This window comes from Rhinoderma darwinii, chromosome 2 (assembly GCF_050947455.1).
Source record: "Rhinoderma darwinii isolate aRhiDar2 chromosome 2, aRhiDar2.hap1, whole genome shotgun sequence".
NCBI classification, from domain to species: domain Eukaryota; kingdom Metazoa; phylum Chordata; class Amphibia; order Anura; family Rhinodermatidae; genus Rhinoderma; species Rhinoderma darwinii.
In genome coordinates this window covers 238,056,550-238,080,639 of record NC_134688.1, presented here as the reverse complement: position 1 = coordinate 238,080,639, position 24,090 = coordinate 238,056,550, and the positions used below count along the sequence as shown (strand labels likewise).

Below are 24,090 nucleotides of genomic sequence, written 5' to 3'. Positions count from 1 at the left end.
AGCTGTATTATTCATCTGCTACTTTTCAGTATAGGCTTTATGTCAATGTATGTACAATAGTATATAACGTATTTTCCCAATAGCCTGTCACTGCATTGTTATGCTGAGACTCGAGAACTTTCTATCACAACTACTTGAGTAATTTCCAATTATAGCTCACTCATTCCAACCTCTAAAAATAAACACTGGGCTCTCCATAAAACAGCTGCACCTTCCAAATGCCAACAGCAGATTGAAGAGCAGAGATAACGTGTCTAACTGATCCACGAGCACAACGAACGAGAATGTCTGAACGTAGAGTGCCCTTCACTTTCCTTCGTACCCCTAGCTGGGAGCCATTCCGGGACTGGTACCAAGGCACCAACCGATTGTTTGACCAGTCATTTGGTATGCCAAGAGTACCTGAAGACTGGTACCAGTGGCCTAGCACAAGCTGGCCGGGCTATGTCCGTCTCTTTCCAAGTCATTCAGTAGATGTTGTACCACCCACTACCCCAGCTGTTGCTTCACCTGCTGCTACTACCGTGCCCGATTTCCAAAAGGTCCTAAGTCGGCAACTCAGCAGTGGGATCTCTGAGATCCGACAAACATCAGACTGCTGGAAGGTCAGTTTGGATGTCAATCACTTTTCTCCAGAAGAACTGGTTGTAAAAACGAAGGATGGCATTGTGGAAATCACAGGTATGTTGATACATATTGTGCCCTAATTACATATTTCTACCATGTCAAATTAATAATGTGCATTAAATAGTTGGAATTCATTATATTAGTCATAAGAATATTTTGTTTGCGTAATAGCAATAAGGTGGACATTGAAGTAATCTTAATCTGGAATATCTTAGAAAAGTAAAACTGAAAATATAGTAATCCTATTGTCTCTAAAGATATAGAGATATTGGGGTTTCATTGACCTGTAGGAGACAAATGTTCTCGGTCATTAGGGGTGGTTGTTCATAACAAAATGCTTGTTACCAAGAAGAAAAAAAAATCTTAATTTTAACATTTTTGTCATCATCAGTGAGGAGAATGAGTGCAGCATAATACATTAGACTACATACTAAAGTCCTTGTAATCAGATTAAAAATCGAATCAAAAAGTTCACGTAATATATTAAAGTCTTCCTAATTTAATAACAAGCATTATTCCCGCTTCATATAACAATTGGGAACTGCTCATCAGATAAAGTGAGCAGGATAACTATATAAAAGTGAAATAATCTCTTCTTCTATGCCAAGTGAGCTACTGTAGCTTGGTTTTACATTACTTGCAACTACTGGTACAAAAAAAAGCAAAAAATAATATCGTGAGTTGAATATTGGTAGGAATGCATTAGCAAACATATTATTGTATGTGAGTGTGACTTATAGTCATGTGTTTGGTAGTGGATTCCTACCTGTAGTAACTAATTTTATACTTTTTTACTTCTTTAGTGTCCATAGATGCAAGTAACATAAAAGTGGGGCTTTACTATTAGTTTAAATTACTTTATAAATTTCTTTTATCATCAACTTGAAAACAAAACACAGAACTTTATGTATACCTCATATCATTTTATTACGAGTTTGGCAAATAATATAGTGGTTTCGTAAAGTTAACCTAGTTTTTTTTTATAGAGAAAATTAGGCAATTAAATGCAATATCTGAGTGATTGCTGTTAGTAATACCAGTTTATTCCCATGCGTCCACTCTACATGTGATTTGCTTATATAGCCTTAGCTCCAATCTGGACTTATATTCCTTTAAAGGTTCTTTAATATATTTGCAGAAGTCATATTTATTGAAGATATACTTCTATTAATCCCTTATCTCCACCAAGCTCTGGTCCTCATCTCAAGGACGGTGAGGTCGAATAATGCAGTGGTTAGGACAGTCACGGGCATTCAATGTGGAACAGAACATAGAGATCAGAGGCAGATGGAGGTATAGTAGAGCCCCATAGAGTGCTCGGGGTTCCATATTACCACTCAGTAGAACTCAGACATTGTAAAATTCCACCATTGGTAACGCAACTTAGAAATCTTTTAAAAGTATGAATAGTAGTTCAGTGTTAGGGTATATTCACACAGTGTGGTGTTGGTGCAGTATTTGAGGTCACAACCAGGAGTGAATTCAGAAAAAGAGAAGTAGAATCTTTCCTTTATACTTCCCCTCTCTTTATGATCCACTCCTGGTTATGGCTTCAGAAGCTGCATAAGAAAACAGCACCAAAACTGCACTGTGTAAATAATGACTTAGCACAGGCATCACCACATAAATAATGCAAAGAGGCCAGTAACACTTTGCTATGTGCCTCTGACTGTATATCGAATAATGTGCATTATGCACCACTGGAGAGAGATGAAATTAGTATTTTGAGAGATCATTTATAACCACCATATCCGGTAATGAGTATCACAAAATATATAATATGAATACACCACTGAGTGCACACTGTTTCTACTCTGCTCCTTTGTGTCATTTTTATTATATCACTTTTGCTTCCATATTTTTGACCTCTGTTTTCATACGGTCGTCATAGCTGCTCCATTTTCCTACTTTACCACTGTCACTAAGTGTGCCTCAGCTGGTCTGCCCAAATGTGTTTTTAAATGGGTATAAAAGCTACATGGCACTTGTATTGATGAAGCAATGAATCCATTAGTTGTCGTTCGATTTCCAACACACATTTAACAGGAAAGAAAATGCAAGGAGCTTTCTAGAACAACAGATCTTCAGCTGTTCCAGAATAAAAATAGATGGTGATGATGTAGGGACTGTACTATCTCTGTGGAAAGCAGACTCACCTCGCACTTCGTGACCTACCAGAAGAAAAATTGGTTCAAGGTTCATACAAATCTTGACTTTTCTTTCTAGAAGAAAAAAAAAGGATATAAAATGCAACCACATTGATTTTGTAATGGATAGCATTGGCTCGGCACATTAAATATTTATATGACTTTTATTTGCTTTTAGTCTATAATGCAGGAAGGCGATGTTTATGGTGGATCACTGTGTATAATGGTGTAAAGAGACGTGTCTTTTTAATAGTGCTACCCACAACCGACATATGACATCTTAGGCTTCGTTCACATCTGCTTCAGGGCTCCGTTCCGACGGTTCGTCGGGGCTTTCCGTCGGAATGGAGCCCTGACTGACACAAACTGAAACCATAGGTTTCTGTTTCCATCACCATTGATTTCAATAGTGACGGATCCGGTGCCAATAGTTTCAGTTTGTCTCTGTTGTGCAAGGGTTCCGTCATTTTGACAGGATGAATACCGTAGTCGACTACGTTTGTCACCGTTCTGTAAGGCTTCCGTAGATTTGACGGAATCAATACCGTAGGCGACTGCGCTATTTATTCCGTCAAAACAACGGAACCCTTTATCAACGGTGACAAACGGAAACCATTTGCACCCAATCCATCACCATTAATATCAATGGTGATGCAAATGAAAACCTAAGGGGTTCCCTGACGGAAAGGTCCGACGGAACCCATGAACGGAGTCCTGACGCAGATGTGAACGAAGCCTGGAATACAGTCGATTTATTCACATGAAAGATTTATTTACCATGGGATAAGAAAATACAGATGTTAGCATACACAGCCCCGGCTGTATCAATTATAAAGCAACTTTGTACGTTACCACAAGAACTAATGTGAACTTAAACCTAGTCTTTTCCATGTATCATAAATAAATGTCCTACTGATAGACTGGCAGTTGACCTGGATCATTGTGACGCTATGTACAGATCACGCATCACTCATAGTTGACCTTGGTGACCAAATAAATTATTTTAAGATAACATGGGGCTCACTGCACTTACTTGACATGATCTGTATGTTGAAAAGGATCATAATTTCAGTTTGCATTATACATTACACCTCTGCTTGGTGCTTATCCTACACAGACCTGCTAATGGTCCACCTGAATTATATCAATATACCAACTGTCAACACATTTCACTCTTATAAATCTAGTTTTATAGTATCGGTATATCAAGTATACACTGCCATATAAACAATATAAGCATAGGTATACAATAGAAAGAGGAGGCAGGTAACAAAATTGATACATTTTATTACCATAACACAAATAATAAGAAGTATTACTGGCCATGTTACTACTAGACGGTAGACCATTAGTAAACTAAAGATATGGTGAGTGATGAATGTTATAAGAAGTATTGCTATAAGGTCCCTTGCCAGAATTATGACACACATTGCTCAAAAAAATAGGCGTACATGCTGCACGCCTAATTTATTATGTATTATAGACACTTTTTATACCTTCCTCGACAGTTTGAAAAGTTTCAAAACGGCGTGGCCAAGAGGAGTCGCAAAATGCACCAGATTTAATAACATATGTGCCATTTTGTGTCGTAAAATATTGATGTCAAGTATGCCAGCCAAGAAGTGGCGTAAGGAAGAGAAAAGTATATAACATGTCTAGCAAGATGCAGCACATTTATTATATAATATGCAGAACAGTAATAAATTTGGTGCACTTTCTATCTGTCTGATCTAGTTTTAGATTGTCTATTTTTAAGATCATAATAATAAATCTCTCCCTCTTCTGAGTGCAACCGTATGATGTCTCCGTACAACAAAAGTAATTCTTCTAGGGGAGAACACCACCTTAGTATGGCATCTGACGGAGCATGCCACAATTTTTTTTCTGTAAGATTACGTATGACTCTAAGGGGGGATTCACACGAGCGTGTATTCGGTCCGTGCGGGCTGCGTGGTTTTCACGCGGCACGCATGGACCAATACAAGTCTATGGGGCAGTACAGACAGTCCGTGCTTTTTGCGCAGCGTTTGTCTGCTGCGCAAAAAGCGCGACAGGTTCAATAACTCTGCGTATTTCGCGCATCACGCACCCATTGAAGTCAATGGGTGCGTGAAAATCACGCGCACCACACGGAAGCACCTCCGTGGGACGAGCGTGATTCGCGCAACAGCAGTGAAAAGGATGAATGAAAACAGAAAAGCACCACGTGCTTTTCTGTTTCCAAGCATCCAAACGGAGTGTCTTTGCGAGGAGCGAACCCCGACAACCGAGGCAAACTTCACCGGGTTCGGCCAAACTCGTTTTGGCCGAACCCGGCAAAAAAATTTCCGGTCCGCGACGTCGGGAGAGATTCACTGTGCATGGTGCTGAAAGAGTTAAACTGTTTCAGCACCATGGACAGTGACTTGCGATCCCAAAATACATGAACCTGTAAAAAAAAACGAAGTTCTAACTTACCGATTACTCCTGTCTCCTTCCTGCAGTCCGACCTCCCGGGATGACACTTCAGTTCAAGTGACAGCTCCAGCCAATCACAGGCCAAGCACAGGCTGCAGCCAATCACAGGCTGCAGCGGTCACTTGGACTGCCGCGTCATCCAGGGAGGTGGGGCCCGATGTCAAGAGAGGCGCGTCACCAAGGACGCGTCACCAAGGACGCGTCACCAAGGCAACGGCCGGGAAGTTCTCGGTAAGTAGGAACTTTATCTTTTTTTTTTACAGGTTTATCGCTGTTGTGTTCGGCATTCACTGTCGAGGGTGCTGAAAGAGTTAGCTCTTTCAGCACCTTGGACAGTGACGGGCGTCGACAAGCCTCATCTCTATGATGCCGGCTGCGCGAAAATCACGCAGCCGCGCATCAGACACGCATGACACACGCAGCTGTCAAATGGTTTTTGCGCTCGCAAAACGCCGCGTTGTTTGCGCGCGCAAAAACGCAACGCTCGTGTGAATCTCCCCTAAGAGAAATAAACCTCTACATGTCTTCATATGAGGCATACAGAGATACAGTATTGACCCATACACTGCTATGGGAGCAGTATTACAGCTTAAAAAATGTGTAGCTTGAATGGAAACATAATATAGCCGTGTGTAGGCCTTTGAGTCTATATAAATTTTACTGGCGTGACAAATATTAGCAAAATTAGGAAGTTCTGTTTGTATCTATAAAAATTGATGGGGGAAAGATATATATTATATAATATTATTCTCAAACAAATGTTAAAAAATATGTTCAAATCTATATTTCTTTAAAAATATTACATTATTTTCACTTCTCTGATGAAATGCAATGAAATGATGATTAAATATTTATTTAATATCTTTTAGGGAAACATGAGGAGAAACAAGATGAGCATGGATTTATTTCTAGATGCTTTACCAGAAAATACACGTGAGTACATACAACAAACAATCATTTATGAATAATAAATGACATAGAATATATACAGTATATTCTGTGATCGGTAAATAATGAACTATGAAAACTACTACTTTACTAATGATTCAAAGAGGACTGGTTTCAAGAGCTTGGTTTCCACTATAGGCAACTAAAATATGCCCTAAAACAGTTTAAATTTGGGGCATATTTAAAGCCCTTCAATCTTTTAATCCGGAGGCTGCAACCAATTGGGCTACATATGTTAATAAGTATACATGGCCTTAAGTACAGAGAAAAAAAGAGACTTAGAGGGAGAAGAGAGGCTGGTGTGACCCATGTTATGGTATTTGTATAGCAAAGCAGTGTACCAATCAGGTAGGTGGTGTGAGCACCACTATTATTCCATCATCTTCTCCTTGTGAAGATGATGGAATAATAGTGGGGGAGGAGCTGTATAGCAGTTTATATACTCGATTGAGACAACTCAGCTGAGCTGAACTGCAATATTAATTGGGTAAACAGGGAAGATCGTTGTCAGACGACAGCTGTCTAAGGTCCATTAACTCGGCCGTTAAAACGAGCACCGATCAACGAGACAGCTCGTCAACCGTCGCTTGTTTGCTCCTTTAACTAGGAGCATAGTTTGGTTATGTATGGGGACGAGCGGTCGTTACTACGATCGTTCATCCCTATGCATTTCCATCATGCTGGCAAGACATCTCTCTATTTACACAGGGAGATGTGCTGCCGAGTAGCGACCATTTATTGGCCGCATAAACAAGCAGATCAGCCGATGAATGAGCTTTTCCTCAGTTATCAGTTGATCATTGCCCTATTTACACAGGACATTAATCAGTAATGAGCGCTCTTATAACGGCTTGTTTGTCCGATCATTGGCCCATATATAAGGGCCTTTATATACATGACTAGCATTAGAGGGCCTTATCTAGACGCCCAAAGATAAAGGAGATCTGTCTAGTAGCAGGCTTTCTTCAACTTGATAAAGTAATGATATTCTACATAGCTACATTTTCCAGTGGAGGAGTCTCAGATAATCTTTGCTCACCCACTGTCATATGGTGTTTAATGTTAGGTGCCAGGCACAAACAGAGATAAAGCACTTTGCCTAAAAGTAGAAGACATGTGGGATTCCAGCCAAGATACCCATTAAGGTTCTTCACGACTCTACACTAAGGCTGGATTCACACGAGGTCATTACGTCCGTAATTGACGGACGTATTTCGGCCGCAAGTCCTGGACCGAACACAGTGCAGGGAGCCGGGCTCCTAGCATCATACTTATGTACGATGCTAGGAGTCCCTGCCTCGCAGCCGGACAACTGTCCCGTACTGAAAACATGATTACAGTACGGGACAGTTGTTCGGCAGCGAGGCAGGGACTCCTAGCATCGTACATAACTATGATGCTAGGAGCCCGGCTCCCTGCACTGTGTTCGGTCCGGGACTTGCGGCCGAAATACGTCCGTCAATTACGGACATAATGACCTCGTGTGAATCCAGCCTAACAATTAACCTGCTAGTGAACTTTTTATTTTCATCTTCAGATCTTCCTTGTTGTTTGCATGCTACCTTTACCATTATGATATAAATATATATGTATGTATATATATATATATATATATATATATATATATATATACATATATATATATATAGATATTTATTTATTCTTTTACTTTTTTTAATTATAGTCTACCTCAGCTTCTTCACGCAAAGGAAGACTTAAAACCATTAGCCGGTGTTATTTCATTAGTTCTAAGGCCTAGTTCACACAGAGTTTTTACAGGCAGAAAAGATCTGCCTCAAAATTCCTTCAGGAATTTTCACCTGCCTGCGCTTTTTTGTTGCGGTCCTCACTATGTTTTTCGCTGTTTTTTTTCTGCCTCCCATTGACTTCAATGGGAGGTCAGAGCGTTTTTGGCCATTTTTGGCGCTGATTCCAACGCTGTTTCCGCTTCAAAATCAGCACCAAAAACTCAGCGTGAACTGGGCCGAAGGCTTCCTTCACACAAACTATTTTTTCAGCGCTTTTAAAAAGCACCATACATTTTTTATAGTGTTTTTTATTTTGTAACATTTTGAACATGCATTTTTGAAATTCTATAAAGAATTCTACAATAAAAAACTCCAGAAAAAAATGCCATACTCTTTGCATGCTGTGCTTTAAAATAAAATGCCACTGACCCCAAAAACTCCACAAAAATCTTACAAACCAGAAAGCTTTTTGTGTAGTGTTTTCCATATTTCAACTATAGACTTTAAAGTAATATCTGGTTGCAGCATTTTTTATCTAAATAAAAGGCCAATGAAAATATGCAATAAAAAGCTAAGCAAACAGCATAAAAAGGCTCTGAAAATGAAAATCCAGAGACTCAAAGGTTTATTTCAACAGTTAGTTATATTTTGAAAGACTTTTATCAAATTGTTTTGGCTGGTTCTAAAATATATATATAATATATTATTAAAAGGATTGTTTTATTCAGGGACAGTATAAGGGCTCATTTACACGAGAGTGTTATACGTCCGTGCGATGCGTGTGATTTTCACTCGTGTCGTACGGACCTATGTTAGTCTATGGGGCCGTGCAGACAGTTCGTGATTTTTGCGCAACGTGAGTCCGTTGCGTAAAACTCACATGTCCTATATTTGTGCGTTGTTCGCGCATCATGCACCCATTGAAGTCAATGGGTGCGTGAAAATCACACGCAGCACACGGAAGCACTTCCGTGGGACGCGCGTGATTCGCGCAATAGCAGTGAAAAGGATGAATGAAAAACAGAAAAGCTCCACGTGCTTTTCTGTTTACAAACATCCAAACGGAGTGTCATAATGATGGCGGCTGCGCGAAAAGAACGCAGCCGCGCATCATATGGTGATGACACACGGAGCTGTTAAGTGCCTTTTGCACACGCAAAACGCACACGCTCGTGTAAACCCGGCCTAAAGGAATGGCAGGCAAGGTATCTAGGGCATAAAGGAAACTGCTAAGGGCAGGGCCAGATTAATGGTGTCTAGGATAAGGAGTAGTTAACCCCTTAGTGACCAGCCCATTTTAGGCCCTAATGACCAAGCTATTTTATTCGTTTTTCTATAGTCGCATTCAAAGAGCTATAACTTTTTTATTTTTTCATCTACATAGCTGTATGAGGACTTGTTTTTTGCGGGATTAGTTGTACTTTTTAATAGCACCGTTTTAGGGTACATATAATTTTTTTAATAACTTTTATTAACATTTTTTGGGGGGATTATAAAAAAAACCTGAAATTCCACCATTGTTCTATGCGTTTTTAAATTGACGCCGTTCACTGTGCGGCGTAAATAACATGTTACCTTTATTCTATGGGTCGGTACAATTACGGCGATACCACATATGTAGAGGTTTTTTATGTTTTACGACTTTTGCACAATAAAAGCACTTTTGAACTAAAATTATTTGTTGTTGCATCGTTGCTTTCCAAGAGCCGTAACTTTTTTTATTTTTCCATCAATGTGTGATTTTTTTGGCTTGTTTTTTGCGAGACGAGACGTTTTGATTGGTACTGTTTTGGTGTGCATGGTACTTATTGATTCATTTTTATTATGACTTTTTGGGGGGCAATGGAAAAAAATTGCAATTTCGCCATTGTTTTTTGCGGTTTTCTTTTATGGTGTTCACCTTGCGGTTTAAATGACATATTAACTTTATTAATGGAGTCATTACGGTCGCGGCGATACCATAAATGTGTACTTTTATTTATTTTTTACACTTTTACTAAATAAAACCACTTTTTATGGGAAAAAATGGTTTTATTTATTTTTTTACTGTAATTTTTATTAATCATTATTTCACATTTATTACTTATTTCATTAGTCCCACTAGGGGACTTTACTGTGCGATTTTCAGATCGCTGATATAATGCTTTGGTATAATTAGTATACCAGAGCATTGCCTGTCAGTGTAAATCTGACAGGCAATCTATTAGGACGTGCCTCCGGCGCGTCCTAATAGGCATATGTCCAGAGCAGACCTGGGGGCTTTTATCAAGCCCCCGGCTACCGTGACACCCCATCGGAGACCCTCGATTGCATTTGCGGGCCGCCGATGGGCGACAGAGGGAGCTCACTCCCTCTGTAAACAAGTTAAATGCCGCGGTCGCTATTGACGGCGGCATTTAACAGGTTAAACGTTCACGATCGAAGTAAACTTAGATCGCGGGTGTTGGAGCAGGAGCCCAGCTGTCATCAGACAGCAGAGTCCCGGCTCCAGTCTGCACGGGACACCCGTGCAGGACTTAGACTAGGCTAATGTGAAAAGGTGTCAGCCTAGCTTAAGGCCCCTTAGTGACCAACGTGAAAAGGCGTATTGGTGGTCACTAAGGGGTTAATTTACCGGGGCTTCCAACTAACTCGGGGGTCCTCCACCAACTCCAGACAAAGATAAAGACATCACAGGTGGGGCACAAGTATAGCAAGCGCCTGCGACAGGGACCATACAAATGTATCTATAGATACATAATATAAGCCACTTTACATATCTATACATAGTTCTTTGTGGTGCCCATGCTGCAGCTAGCCTGCAGCTGTTGTCTTATACATACCTACCACCTTTTGAAAAATGGAAAGAGGAACAAACGATGTGCCACGCTGTGTGGGCTGCAATTGTTTTTCTAACAACACATCCGATATGTTCACAAAATTTTGGGAAAACTACAACTCCAAGCATTCCTTTAAGGTCTGCAGATGTCAGGGCATTCTGAGAGTTGTAGCTTCAAAACAACAATTAAGGGAGGGCCACAGGAACCTGTAGAAAGTGCCACACACAGTGCCTCTAGTAGATAGTGTCACACACAGTGCCCCCTGTAGAAAGTGCCAAACAGTGCCAAACCAGCTTTCCTATTATAAGCACATGACTATAGTGTCCCCTGTAGGTAGTGCTTCTTGTAGATAGTGCCACACACAGTGCGCCCTGTTGATAGTGCACCTTGTAGACAATGTTCCCTCTAAGTCTTGGCAGCTCCTGAGTGGGGCAGTTAGGGAGCAGGGCAAGTCTACCATCAACGGTGGGCGATCTGATGACCAAAAGTAATACCCCCAGTAAACGCTAATATAGAATACTAAATAAGAGAATAAGAGAACTTATTTTAAATTAGTTTTGATTACTTTTTTAAATACTATAATATTACAAATCCACCAGTAAAATAGACAGTTATAAACACCAATTATAGGCATCAGTGACAGAATCCCTCTCTTACACCACTGTCCCTGTAGATAGCGCCACACAGACCCCCTGTAGATAGTGCCACACAGACCCCCTGTAGATAGCAACACACCCCCTCTCTGTAGATAGCGCCACACAGACCCCCTGAAGTTAGGGTCACACCCCCTCGATGTAGATACTGCCACACACAGCCCCCCAGTAGATAGCGCCACACAGCCCCCCCTGTAGATAGCGCCATGCAGCCCCCTGTAGACAGCGCCACACACCCCCCTGTAGATAATTCCATACAGCCCTCTGGTATATACTGCCACACAGAAATCACCCCTCCCCTTGTATATACTGCCACATAGCAATCACCCCTCCCCTTGCATATACTGCCACACAGCAATCCCCCTCCACTTGTATATACTGCCACATAGCAATCACCGCTCCCCTTGTATATGCTGCCACACAGCAATCCCCCCTTCCCTTTGTATGTACTGCCACACAGCAATCCCCCCTCTCCTTGTATATACGGTCACACAGCAATCCCCCTTACCATTTTATCTACTGTCACACAGCAATCCCCCTCCCCTTGTATATACTGCTAAACAACAATCTCCCCTTGTATATACTGCTAAATAGCAATCCCCCTCCCCTTGTATATACCCCTTGTATATGCTGCCACAAAGCAATCCCCCTCCCCTTGTATATACTGCCACACAACAATCCCCCCTCCCCTTGTATATGGTGCTACACAGCAATCCCCCGTGTATATAGTGCTACACAGCCCCCCTCTCCCCTTGTATATGGTGCTACACAGCAATCCCCCTCCCCTTGCATATGGTGCTACACAGCAATCCCCCCTCTCCTTGTATATACTGCTACAAAGCAATCCCCCCATCCCCTTGTATATAGTTCTACACAGTCCTACATTCCCCTTGTATATTCTGCTACACAGCCCCATCTTCCCCTTGTATATACTGCCATACAGCCCCCCTTCCCTTTGTATATAGTGTTACACAGCAATTCCCCCCCCTGTATATTACCACACAGCAATCCCCCCCTGTATATATTACCACACAGCAATTCCCCCTCCCCTTGTATATAGTGCTACACAGCCCCCCTCTCCCTTTGTGTATATACTACCACACAGCAATCCCCCCAGTGTATTACCACACAGCCCCCTCAAAAAACAAAAGATTGTGCTTACCTTGCCCCGCTCCCGCGACGGACAAAGCGCCACACTGCTTCTCGGGCGGGACACATGCACAGACAGGCGTGATGATGTGACGTCATCACGCCAGTCTGCACAGGGAGTCTTCCCAGCGCCTTATAGGTTCAAGGCCTAACGTGACCTGCAGCCTATAGTATTCATTTGTATTTGTGTCCTGAGGACGCACATACAAGTGAATGTAGCTCCGGTGCTAGCAACGCCACTGCAGTGAGCGGGCTTTAAACTTTAGTGAGCTTGTGAACTGTGGAGGGTGCGCGACTGCGCAGCCGCGCACCTCATAGGGAACACTGCTTGTAGATAGTCCTGCACACTGTGCCCCCTGTAGACAGTGTCCCATGTACTTAGTGTCACACACAGTGCCCTCTGTAGATTGCTCCATGTAGCTAGTGTCACACACATTGCTACCTGTAAATAGTGCCACACACAGTGCCCCCTTTTGATAATGTCACACACTGGAGATAGTGTCACATCCTGGAGAAAGTGCCACAAAGTGCCCCATGTAATTAGTGTCACGCAGTGCCCTCGGTAGATAGTGCCACACACATTGCTCCTTGTAGATAGTGCCACAAACAGCCCCCCTTTTGATAGTGTCTTACACACAGAGCCCCCTATAAATAGTGCCCCACAGAGTGCCCTTTGTAGATAGGGCCACAATGCCCCCTGTAGTTAGTGCCCCTGACACAAAAAGCATAGTTACCTATCCCCATTCACACACTGTACTCCACCGATACAGGCATGGTCTCTACTTAACAGGCATGCTTCAATGGAATGATCCGGGCGGCGCAATTCGCGCAGTCTGTATCACCAGAAAAGCGACGAATAGTGGGGAAGGGAATTGATGGTTCCCTTGCCTTGCCAGCACTAGCAATTGTATCTGCATTCTAAGGACGTGGGTACTATTGAGTCCAACTGAATGTGGGAGACCATCTTATGGCCCTCTTGAGCCTGGGGAATAGTGGGACCTGAAGCTGGATCTCCAAGAGCTACAACAATAATCCGGCCCTGGCTAAAGAGGGCATGATGCATAAATATATCCACATATACGTATCCTGCAGACATCGGGAAACTGTTCTCATTCTAAAGATGCACCTACAAGCTGCTGATTTAGAGCAGGTGCAAGTCAAGTATAATGGTGCAGTCAAACGTGACCGATTTTGTTGCAGAAATCAGTTCCATTCATTTCAATGGGGTCGATTCTGGAGCAGGTGCAGGGATTTCTGCACGTTCCATGCAGATCATTGAAACCTAGAAATTCCTGCAAAAAATTTGCCGCATGAGACTGCACCCTAAGGCCTTATTCACATGAGCGCATTTCACATCTGTGTGCTGTTCGTTTTTCTCACAGACACCACACGAACCTATGAAAATCAATGGGTCTATTCAGACATGCGTCGTTTTTCACGCAGCGCGTGTGTCAGCTGCGTGAAACTCACTGCATGTCCTATTTTGGTGCGGTTTTGCGCACCACGCAGCCCATTGAAGTCAATGGGTGCGTGAAAAAAAACGGACAGCACACGGACGTGTGCTGTCCATGTTTTTCATGGACCAGTTGCTAAAGAAATGATGAGGAAAGAATGAAACACTTCCTTCAGTTTTTTTTGCTGATGTAAAAAACGTGTGACATACAGATGACATACACGTGTAAAAAACGCAGGCGGGCACCATGCACGAATGCCACATGGAACTGCATTGGAGGAAAAACGCTGCATTTTTTTACGCACGCAAAATGAATACGCTCGTGTAAATCTAGCCTAAGGCCAGATTCACATGAGCGTGTTCGGTCCGTGATATACGGACCATATGCCGGCAGTATTTGCCGGACCGAACACACTGCAGGGAGCCAGGCCCCTAGCATCATACTTATCTATGACGCTAGGAGTTCCTGCCTCGCTGCGGGAAAACTGTCCCGTACTGTTTTCTGTACGGGGCAGTAGTTCCACGGGGAGGCAGTGACACCTAGCATCCTAGATAACTAGGATGCTAGAGGCCCGGCTCCCTGCAGTGTGTTCGGCCTGGGAAATGCGGCTGACATGAGTACCGTATATCACAGACCGAACACGCTCGTGTGAATCCGGCCTAAGGCCAGGCTCCCACGTAGTGTAAACGCAGAATTTCCGCAACAAAATTCTGTGCAGAAATTTCGCAGCATTTACAGTAGCAGCAAAGTGGATGAGTTTTAGAAAATCTCATGCCCAGGCTGCGGGGAAAAAACGCAGCGTAAACGTTAATAAATTGACCTGCAGTGCGGAATTTAAATCCGCAGTCTGTCAATTTATGTTGCGTTTTAGTTGATTTTCCGTTGCAGGTTTTCCCCATTTCAATTCAATTCAATGGGGATGCAAATTCCGCAACAGAAAGCCAAGTTTTGCGACTTTTGCGGCATATTTGCAGTGATTACGCCGCAAAAATTGCAACTACGGAAAAATAAAAATAAATATACACAAAAGTCTGTGTTTCTTCGTCCAGTCCGGGCTCCTGGGATAACATTGCATCCCATGTGACCGCTGCAGTCAATGGGATAAAACGTCATCCCTGGAGGCCGGCTCGGATGATCTCAAAGGGCCTGCCTTCTGGGATGACGTCACATCCATGTCACCGCCGTTGCAGCCAATCACAGGCTGCAGCTGTCACATGGGCTTCAGCGGTCACATGGGCTGCAGGGTTATCCAGGGGGGCCTATTACAAAACAGGATTCATTCTTCAACAGGACAGAAAAACAAGGTGGCACCTTTTATTATGTCCTGTTGCATTCTGCTTTAATGGTACATTTGACCAAGAACCCCCCCCCCCCCAAAAAAAAAACAAAAAACAATACCTTCAACAGTATGAAAAACATGGTGTGAACCTCATCTTACAGTGTCTATTCAGCAGCGTTAATTGTGATCTCTTTTTGTAGTCTTCCCCCAGGTGCAGATATTTCTACAGTGACCTCATCTCTTTCCCCTGATGGTATACTTACAGTGGAGACTCCACTCCCTAAGCCAGCTATCCAGTCAGCAGAGATCACTATTCCTGTAACTTTCCAGAGCCGAGCTGAGATTGGAACATCCGATACTAAGAAAGCAGAACCACCTGCCAAAAAATGAGATGGCAAAATAATTAAATGACAGGATTTTTTTCACGGGTTTCTGTGTTATACCACGTGTTTTTACATAAATAATGCAGTTTGGAAAATAAATTTTGAAGAAAAAAGTATTTTATGTCTTCTTTTCCTTTTTTCATTCAAATAGAAACGTAAACAAACTTTATAAGAAACAGGTTTCTTTTTATTGTTCGGCTCTGTCGACACTGTTTCACCTAGGTTTAGTGTATGCCCTAAAACAATCTCATGACGTTTATGCCGAACATATAGCCCCAACGTATGCAACTGTATCCCATATGGTTTTAGCATATCTCGGACCAAATAAGACTATGTACATTTATGCATCCATCAATATTACAGTACACCACAAACATGGTGTGAACATACTCTTAAACTCACCGTTCTGTCAGCTTGCTCAAGTAGGCAAAAAATTATTAGGAATTGGCCCCACAATAATGCTTTGGGCCATACAGTTGAGGTATATGTTTAACAGAAAAAAAATAATAATGTATACTGTGGTGCTGAATAGGCGTAATGGGCTACACTCTTTTGAGTACATAAAAAAAACATTATCTAGATTTAAACCTTTCAAACATATGTTAAAACAATGCACTTTTTGCTGACATTCACACTAAAGAAGTCTATAGGAACGTTGCCATATACATTTGTGTACTTTTTTTGGTACATGTTAGGCTCAGTGTCAGACTAGGCTTCCTTGGGCCCACCAGAGGAAAGGATTCTGAAAAACACTCTCTATCAATATACAACATGTTCAGGTCCACCTTTACTAAAACTTTGTTGCTATTATTGCACACATAGCATCCAAAAAATCTAATAGATTATTTGTAGAAAAAAAACATAAGAAAAATTTCTTACTGGCAGCAGATTAGCTCCAATGTGAATTCCAAATGGGATTGTCGGCAGCAGGACCTCTGGGGCCCATTATTGTGTCAGAGTCTAAGCCCACAGGAGGATCCACTGGTACTGGTATTATATATATATATAATCAAGCAAATGGTAGGAGCAGCACAGTGTAAAAAAACAAAAACGGCTGGTGCTAGCTTCAGATATCAAGGAGTGACATACTCCCCAAGAATATAACAAAAATCGAGCCCAGAAGCAGCACTCAATAGCAAAAAATGAATTTATTCACCCAACACAGCAACGTTTCACTTCCTCCATGGAAGCATTTTCAAGTGCTTCCATGGAGAAAGTGAAACGTTGCTGTGTTGGGTGAATAAATGAATTTTTTGCTATTGAGTGCTGCTTCTGGGCTCGATTTTTAGTATATATGTAGATAGATAGATTTATGTATATATACGTATATACTGTGTATATATATATATATATATATATATATATATATATATATATATACATACTTCTCCTGTTATTTGGATCAATATACTGGCTTTGGCTTTGTGTTGTAGGAAACCACAATACATCAAAACTGTGCTAATTTGGGGCTTTCTCAAGTAGGTTTGTTAAGGGGAGATCAGCGGTAAGACATTTGAGGAAGGTGCTGGTGTGTTGGACAGGGACAGGGACACCTTCAGCGAAAGACCGATACTTAAATTTCTAGATATCTAAAAAGTATTTGGTAATGTGAAGTGGAACTGTCTGGGGATGGTGAAGGACAGGCTAAATATCACTGGGTAATGTTTCTGGATGGGCTCTATAATGGATTAATGGTTAGAATATACACTGGTTTCCTCTTTCAAATCCTTCCCGCTGACTAAAAGCACGCGTCAGGGCTGCCCACTGTCCCCCTTTTTATTTGACCTAGCCCTGGAGCCCATGGCAAGGTACCTTGAAGATTCTAATCTACATGGAGGAATTGAATATGGGAAGAGTGAGACCAAACTAGTGCTCTTTGCAGATGATGTAATCCTTTTTCTGAAGGAACCAAGGGCATACCTTCCAGGAGTATTTGATTTCATAACATGTTTTGGCCAATTTTTGGGTTACAAGATTAATGTAACTAAAGCAATTTACTAGAGATGTCAACCACAACACTTACCTGCCTAGTAGAGGTTGGGATTGAATATTAGTCCAGTGAAATCCCACATTATATATTGGAAATCAAAATACACCGCGTTCCGAATTATTATGCAAATGTTATTTTTCGCTGATTTTCCTAAATAGTCGATGCAAATGACAGTCAGTTTAATCTTCAAGCAATTAACCGTTGGAGCATAATGCGAATTTTATTGAACAAATCTCCTAATGATATCAGATTTTTTTTAGAAGTAAAAAACTCAAAATGCACTGTTTCAAATTATTATGCACAACAGAGATCAAAACATTTTAAAGGTTGTAAAAAGAACTAAAATGGTAATTTGTTGAATTTGCAGCATCAGGAGGTCATATTTACAAAAATCAAAAGCTCTTTCAATCAAAAAAACTTAACAGGCCAAGTTACATGTTAACATAGGACCCCTTCTTTGATATCACCTTCACAATTCTTGCATCCATTGAATTTGTGAGTATTTGGACAGTTTCTGCTTGAATATCTTTGCAGGATGTCAGAATAGCCTCCCAGAGCTTCTGTTTTAATGTGAACTACCTCCCACCCTCATAGATATTTTGCTTGAGGATGCTCCAAAGGTTCTCAGTAGGGTTGAGGTCAGGGGAACATGGGGGCCACACCATGAGTTTCTCTCCTTTTATGCCCATAGCAGCCAATGACACAGAGGTATTCTTTGCAGCATGAGATGGTGCATTGTCATGCATGAAGATAATTTTGCTACGGAAGGCACGGTTCTTCTTTTTGTACCACGGAAGAAAGTGGTCAGTCATAAACTCTACGTACTTTGCAGAGGTTATTTTCACACCATCAGGGACCCTAAAGGGACCTACCAGCTCTCTTCCCATGATTCCAGCCCAAAACATGACTCCGCAACCTCCTTGCTGACGTCACAGCCTTGTTGGCAAATGGTGGCCATTCACCAACCATCCACTACTCCAGCCATCTGGACCATCCAGGGTTGCACGGCACTCATCAGTAAACAACACGGTTTGAAAATTAGTCTTCATGTATTTCTGAGCCCACTGCAACCGTTTCTGCGTGTGAGCATTGTTTAGGGGTGGCCGAATAATAGCTTTATGCACACTTGCAAATCTCTGGAGGATCCTACACCTTGAGGTTTGCGGGACTCCAGAGGCACCAGCGGCTTCAAATACCTGTTTGCTGCTTTGCAATGGCATTTTAGCAGCTGCTCTCCTAATCCTATTAATTTGTCTGGCAGAAACCTTCCTCATTATGCCTTTATCTGAACGAACCAGTCTGTGCTCTGAATCAGCCACAAATCTTTTCACAGTACAATGATCACGCTTAAGTTTTCTTGAAATATCCAATGTTTTCATACCTTGTCCAAGGTATTGCACTATTTCACGCTTTTCGGCAGCAGAGAGATCCTTTTTCTTTCCCATATTGCTTGAAACCTGTGGCCTGCTTAATAATGTGGAACGTCCTTTTTAAGTAGTTTTCCTTTGATTGGGCACACCTGGCAAACTAATTATCACAGGTGTCTGAGATTGTTTACAATGATCCAAAGAGCCCTAAGACACAATACCATCCATGAGTTTCATTGAAAAACTAATAATTAAATGTTTATGACACTTAAATCCAATGTGCATAATAATTTGGAACACGGTGTAGAAAGGTCCCCAGACACACTGTACTGTTTAAATTACCCCCTTCTTATAAAAAAAAATAAATTCTGACAGAGCTAGGAATATTAAAGCATCTGTTAATAACTTTCCTGGGTAGATGCCACCTAGTTAAAATGATGAGCTTCCCCAGAATGCTGTATCCCTTACAAACTTTACCAATTCTACTGAGGCATGAAGATATTATCAAACTTAAAGAGGCTTTGTCCCTAGACTATATGTGCCCTATCTCCTACCTAATCTGATAGGCGCTGTAATGTAGATAACAACAGTGGTTTTTATTTTGAAAGACGATAATTTTTTAGCAAGTTATGAACAATTTTAGATTTATGCTAATTAGTTCTTAATGACCAACTGGACGTTTTTTTTAAAATTTTTTACAAAATGGGCGTTGTAAGAAAAGTGTATGATGCTGACCAATCAGCATCATACACTTCTCTTCATTCCTGCCCAGCTTATTTCACTGCACAGCGTGATCTCGCGAGATCACGCTGTGACGGGACGTCCTCCCACAGGTCCTTCACCGGAGCGATGGAAGAGTCAACAGACATCGCCTCCAGCCGTGCCAAGACTTTTATCCAAATCTGCAGCGGCTAGATGCCGTTTTTCAATATAAAAACCACTGTTGTTATCTACATTACAGCGCCTATCAGATTAGGTAGGAGATAGGGCACTTATAAACTGGTGACAGAGCCTCTTTAAGGCCTCATGGACACGACCGTATTTTTGTCCACCCGTAAATACTGCCGTAAATACGGGTCCTTGGTCACACGTATTCGACCCGTATTGCACCAGTATTTACGGACCCGTGCCCGTAAATACGGGTCCGGTGTCACCCGTATTCCACCCGTATTTACAGGCACGTTTTTGGCTGCAAAATTGCACTGCACTAATCGGCAGCCCTTCTCTCTATCAGTGCAGGACAGAGAGAAGGGACATCCCTTTCCGTAATAAAAGTAAAAGAAATTCATACTTACCCGGCCGTTGTCTTGGTGACGCGTCCCTCTCTTGACATCCAGTCCGACCTCCCTGGATGACGCGGCAGTCCATGTGACCTCTGCAGCCAGTGATTGGCTGCAGCGGTCACATGGGCTGAAACATCATCCCAGGAGGTCGGACTGGAGGAAGAAGCAGGGAGTTCTGTGTAAGTATGAACGTCTTTTTTTTTTTTTTACAGCTTTATCCATATTGCGATCGGTAGCCACTGTCCAGGGTGCTGAAACAGTTACTGCCAATCGTTTAACTCTTTCAGCACCCTGGACAGTGACTATTTACTGACGTCGCCTAGCAACGCTCCCGTAGTCACCCGTAATTACGGGAGCCCCATAGACTTCTATGGGCTGCCCGTGCCGTAATTACGGCCTGAAATAGGACATGTTCTATCTTTTTCAACGGCACAGGCACCTTCCCGTAAGCATACGGAGAGGTACCCGTTGCTAATAGAAGTCTATGGGCCCGTAATTACGGCCCGTAATTACGGCCCGTAATTATGGGAGTTTTTACGGTCGTGTGCATGGGGCCTTACTCTGCTTTTGTACACTTTATACGGTCCGACAAAAGACCACGAATAGCTTCGAAAACGAATGCTCTGTCAATCCGAGGATAGAGTAAACTTCCCCAATCTCAGGCTACAACCTGAGCAGCTTGTTTAGACACGTACGGCTGTAGCCATCTTTATCTTGATTCTGATAACTTGCTGCAGCGTGATATCACACAAACAAAACCCATTGAAAAGTAATTGAAAAAGTCAAGGTTCGAGCCTCTATTCGAATCTTCACCTGTAACCACCTCTGAGCCCATAGGTGGATTAAAACTTAAAAGGAAAATACTGTATACTTTGTTTACATTATATATTTATATATTTTTTTTATATATATAATACAGAGAACAAAGTTGTTAGATAAGCAAACAATAGTAACAACATTGTGAGTGTATACTAGGTATAAAGACAAAGGTAACTACAGCAATAAAGAGCACAGTACAATAGATTTCAAGCAAATTTCAGCACTAAGGATTCTTAGGGTCCTTTAACACCGGCCAATATGGGCCATAAAAATGAGTGTCGATCAACGAGACAGCTCCATGATCGGCGCTTGTTTGTTCCTTTGACAAGAAGTTATAATCAGTAATGTATGGGGACGAGCTATTACTATGATCGCTCGTCCCCATGCATTTTCATCATGTTGGCAGCACATCTCCCTGTTTACACAGGGAGATGTGCTGCCGTCAACAATCATATTTTGTGCTACATAATCTATACAATCAGCCAATGAACGAGTGTTTACACAGGGCAATGATCAAGAACGAGCGTTCATTTGCCCGATTATTGGCCCGTGTAAAAGGGATTTTACTCTACCCAAGAATTTGAATAGTGAAGTAGCCGAAGCACAGTCTGTTAGTCCTAAGTAGGGCAACAATACTGAAGGATAGAAGCCCTAGGAAGATTGCAGGGGAGTTTGTCCAGAAGTCTATATGACTTATATGACGAATTGTGGACTCTTTTTTGATCATATTGCTTTTAGTATGATATGAACATACATTTTATTTATTTGTGTTCTTGTGTTCTACTTTTTACTTTTTTCTTACTTTTACTTCTCTATGGGGGCTGCCATTTTTTTTTCATCTCTGTATGTGTCGATTAACGACACATACAGAGATGGAATACGGCACATACATCCCCATAGAGAATGCGAACCGGAGCCGTTCCATTCTCTGCAGCGTATGCCGTCTGTGTGGGAACGGCGCATGCGCCGCTCCCACACAGACCAAAATGAAGCTCGTTAGCAGAGCGAAATCCGGCACCATTTTCATGTGGACCGGAAGTCGTTGCCGGACAGTAAGATGACGACTTCCGGCCGCGGCTTCCGGCCATATGTTCAAGGAAGCGAAGACGCAAGGAATAGGAGTGGAGGCGGCAGCGGCGGCAAGAGCAGGTAAGTTATGTTTGTGTATGTGATGTGTGTATTATGTTCGAGTATGTTCGTGTTATACTGTCTGCTTAGCACTGTATCTAATCCTCCTACACTGTGCAGTCGCTCAGAAAATGGCGGCAAACAGTGTAGGATGTTTAAAGATTGAAACCCCTCCTTCTCCTGGCACTAGCCAGAATAAGGGAGGGGGGATTGTGTGAGGACACTAGAGCGAGTGTGTCTACCCCAAATTTGCAGCATAAAGCAATGAGGTTGCTTTACCACATTGACCATGCTGCAATTTTGGGAACTGCTCCCTCTAGTGACCAGCTCATGGAAATGTTATAAATTAGAATCTAATTTATAATATTTCCTGACTTGTCAAAAAACTAAAAAAATTAAAACAATGTGTAATCACTTAAATAATAATTGTTTAACTAAAAAAATAATTCTAGCGACACATTCCCTTTAAGGATTTGTACGTAGGCAACAAATTCTGTAGCGCTGTGCAGTACTTAATGCTAATTAAATAAAACGCAATATAACCTATATGAAAAACACACTAACAGAAACAAACAATATTCAAACTTGCTATAATATCAAGTACAGTGAAGGAAATAAATATTTGATCCCTTGCTGATTTTGTAAGTTTGCCCACTGTCAAAGTCATGAACAGTCTAGAATTTTTAGGCTAGGTTAATTTTACCAGTGAGAGATAGATTATATTAAAAAAAAAAAAAATCACATAGTCAAAATGATATATATTTATTTGCATTGTGCACAGAGAAATAAGTATTTTATCCCCTACCAACCATTAAGAGTTCAGCCTCCTCCAGACCAGTTACACGCTCCAAATCAACTTGGTGCCTGCATTAAAGACAGCTGTCTTAAATGGTCACATGTATAAAAGACTCCTGTCCACAGACTCAATGAATCAGTCTGACTCTAACCTCTACAACATGGGCAAGACCAAAGAGCTTTCTAAGGATGTCAGGGACAAGATCATAGACCTGCACAAGGCTGGAATGGGCTACAAAACCATAAGTAAGACGCTGGGTGAGAAGGAGACAACTGTTGGTGCAATAGTAAGAAACTGGAAGACATACAAAATGACTGTCAATCGACATCGATCTGGGGCTCCATGCAAAATCTCACCTCGTGGGGTATCCTTGATCCTGAGGAAGGTGAGAGCTCAGCCGAAAACTACATGGGGGAACTTGTTAATGATCTCAAGGCAGCTGGGACCACAGTCACCAAGAAAACCAGTGGTAACACATTACGCCGTAATGGATTAAAATCCTGCAGTGCCCGCAAGGTCCCCCTGCTCAAGAAGTCACATGTACAGGCCCGTCTGAAGTTTGCAAATAAACATCTGGATGATTCTGAGAGTGATTGGGAGAAGGTGCTGTGGTCAGATGAGACTAAAATTGAGCTCTTTGGCATTAACTCAACTCGCCGTGTTTGGAGGAAGAGAAATGCTGCCTATGACCCAAAGAACACCGTCCCCACTGTCAAGCATGGAGGTGGAAACATGTTTTGGGGGTGTTTCTCTGCTAAGGGCACAGGACTACTTCACCGCATCAATGGGAGAATGGATGGAGCCATGTAACGTCAAATCCTGAGTGCCAACCTCCTTCCCTCCACCAGGACATTAAAAATGGCTCGTGGCTGGGTCTTCCAGCACGACAATGTTCCGAAACATACAGCCAAGGCAACAAAGGAGTGGCTCAAAAAGAAGCACATTAAGGTCATGGAGTGGCCTAGCCAGTCTCCAGACCTTAATCCCATTGAAAACTTATGGAGGGAGCTGAAGATCCGAGTTGCCAAGCGACAGCCTCGAAA

The 24,090-nt window shown here is 42.0% G+C and overlaps 1 protein-coding gene across 1 annotated transcript; it reads left to right on the top strand.

The window, feature by feature from the left end:
- Positions 1-243: 243 nt before the first annotated feature.
- On the top strand, positions 244-15,721 carry HSPB1 (heat shock protein family B (small) member 1). The gene is made up of 3 exons (XM_075850425.1): positions 244-681; positions 6,101-6,164; positions 15,482-15,721. Exons 1-3 carry the CDS (start codon positions 285-287, stop codon positions 15,669-15,671), a joined length of 651 nt encoding a protein of 216 aa, XP_075706540.1. The 5' UTR covers positions 244-284; the 3' UTR covers positions 15,672-15,721.
- The last annotated feature ends 8,369 nt before the right edge of the window (positions 15,722-24,090 follow it).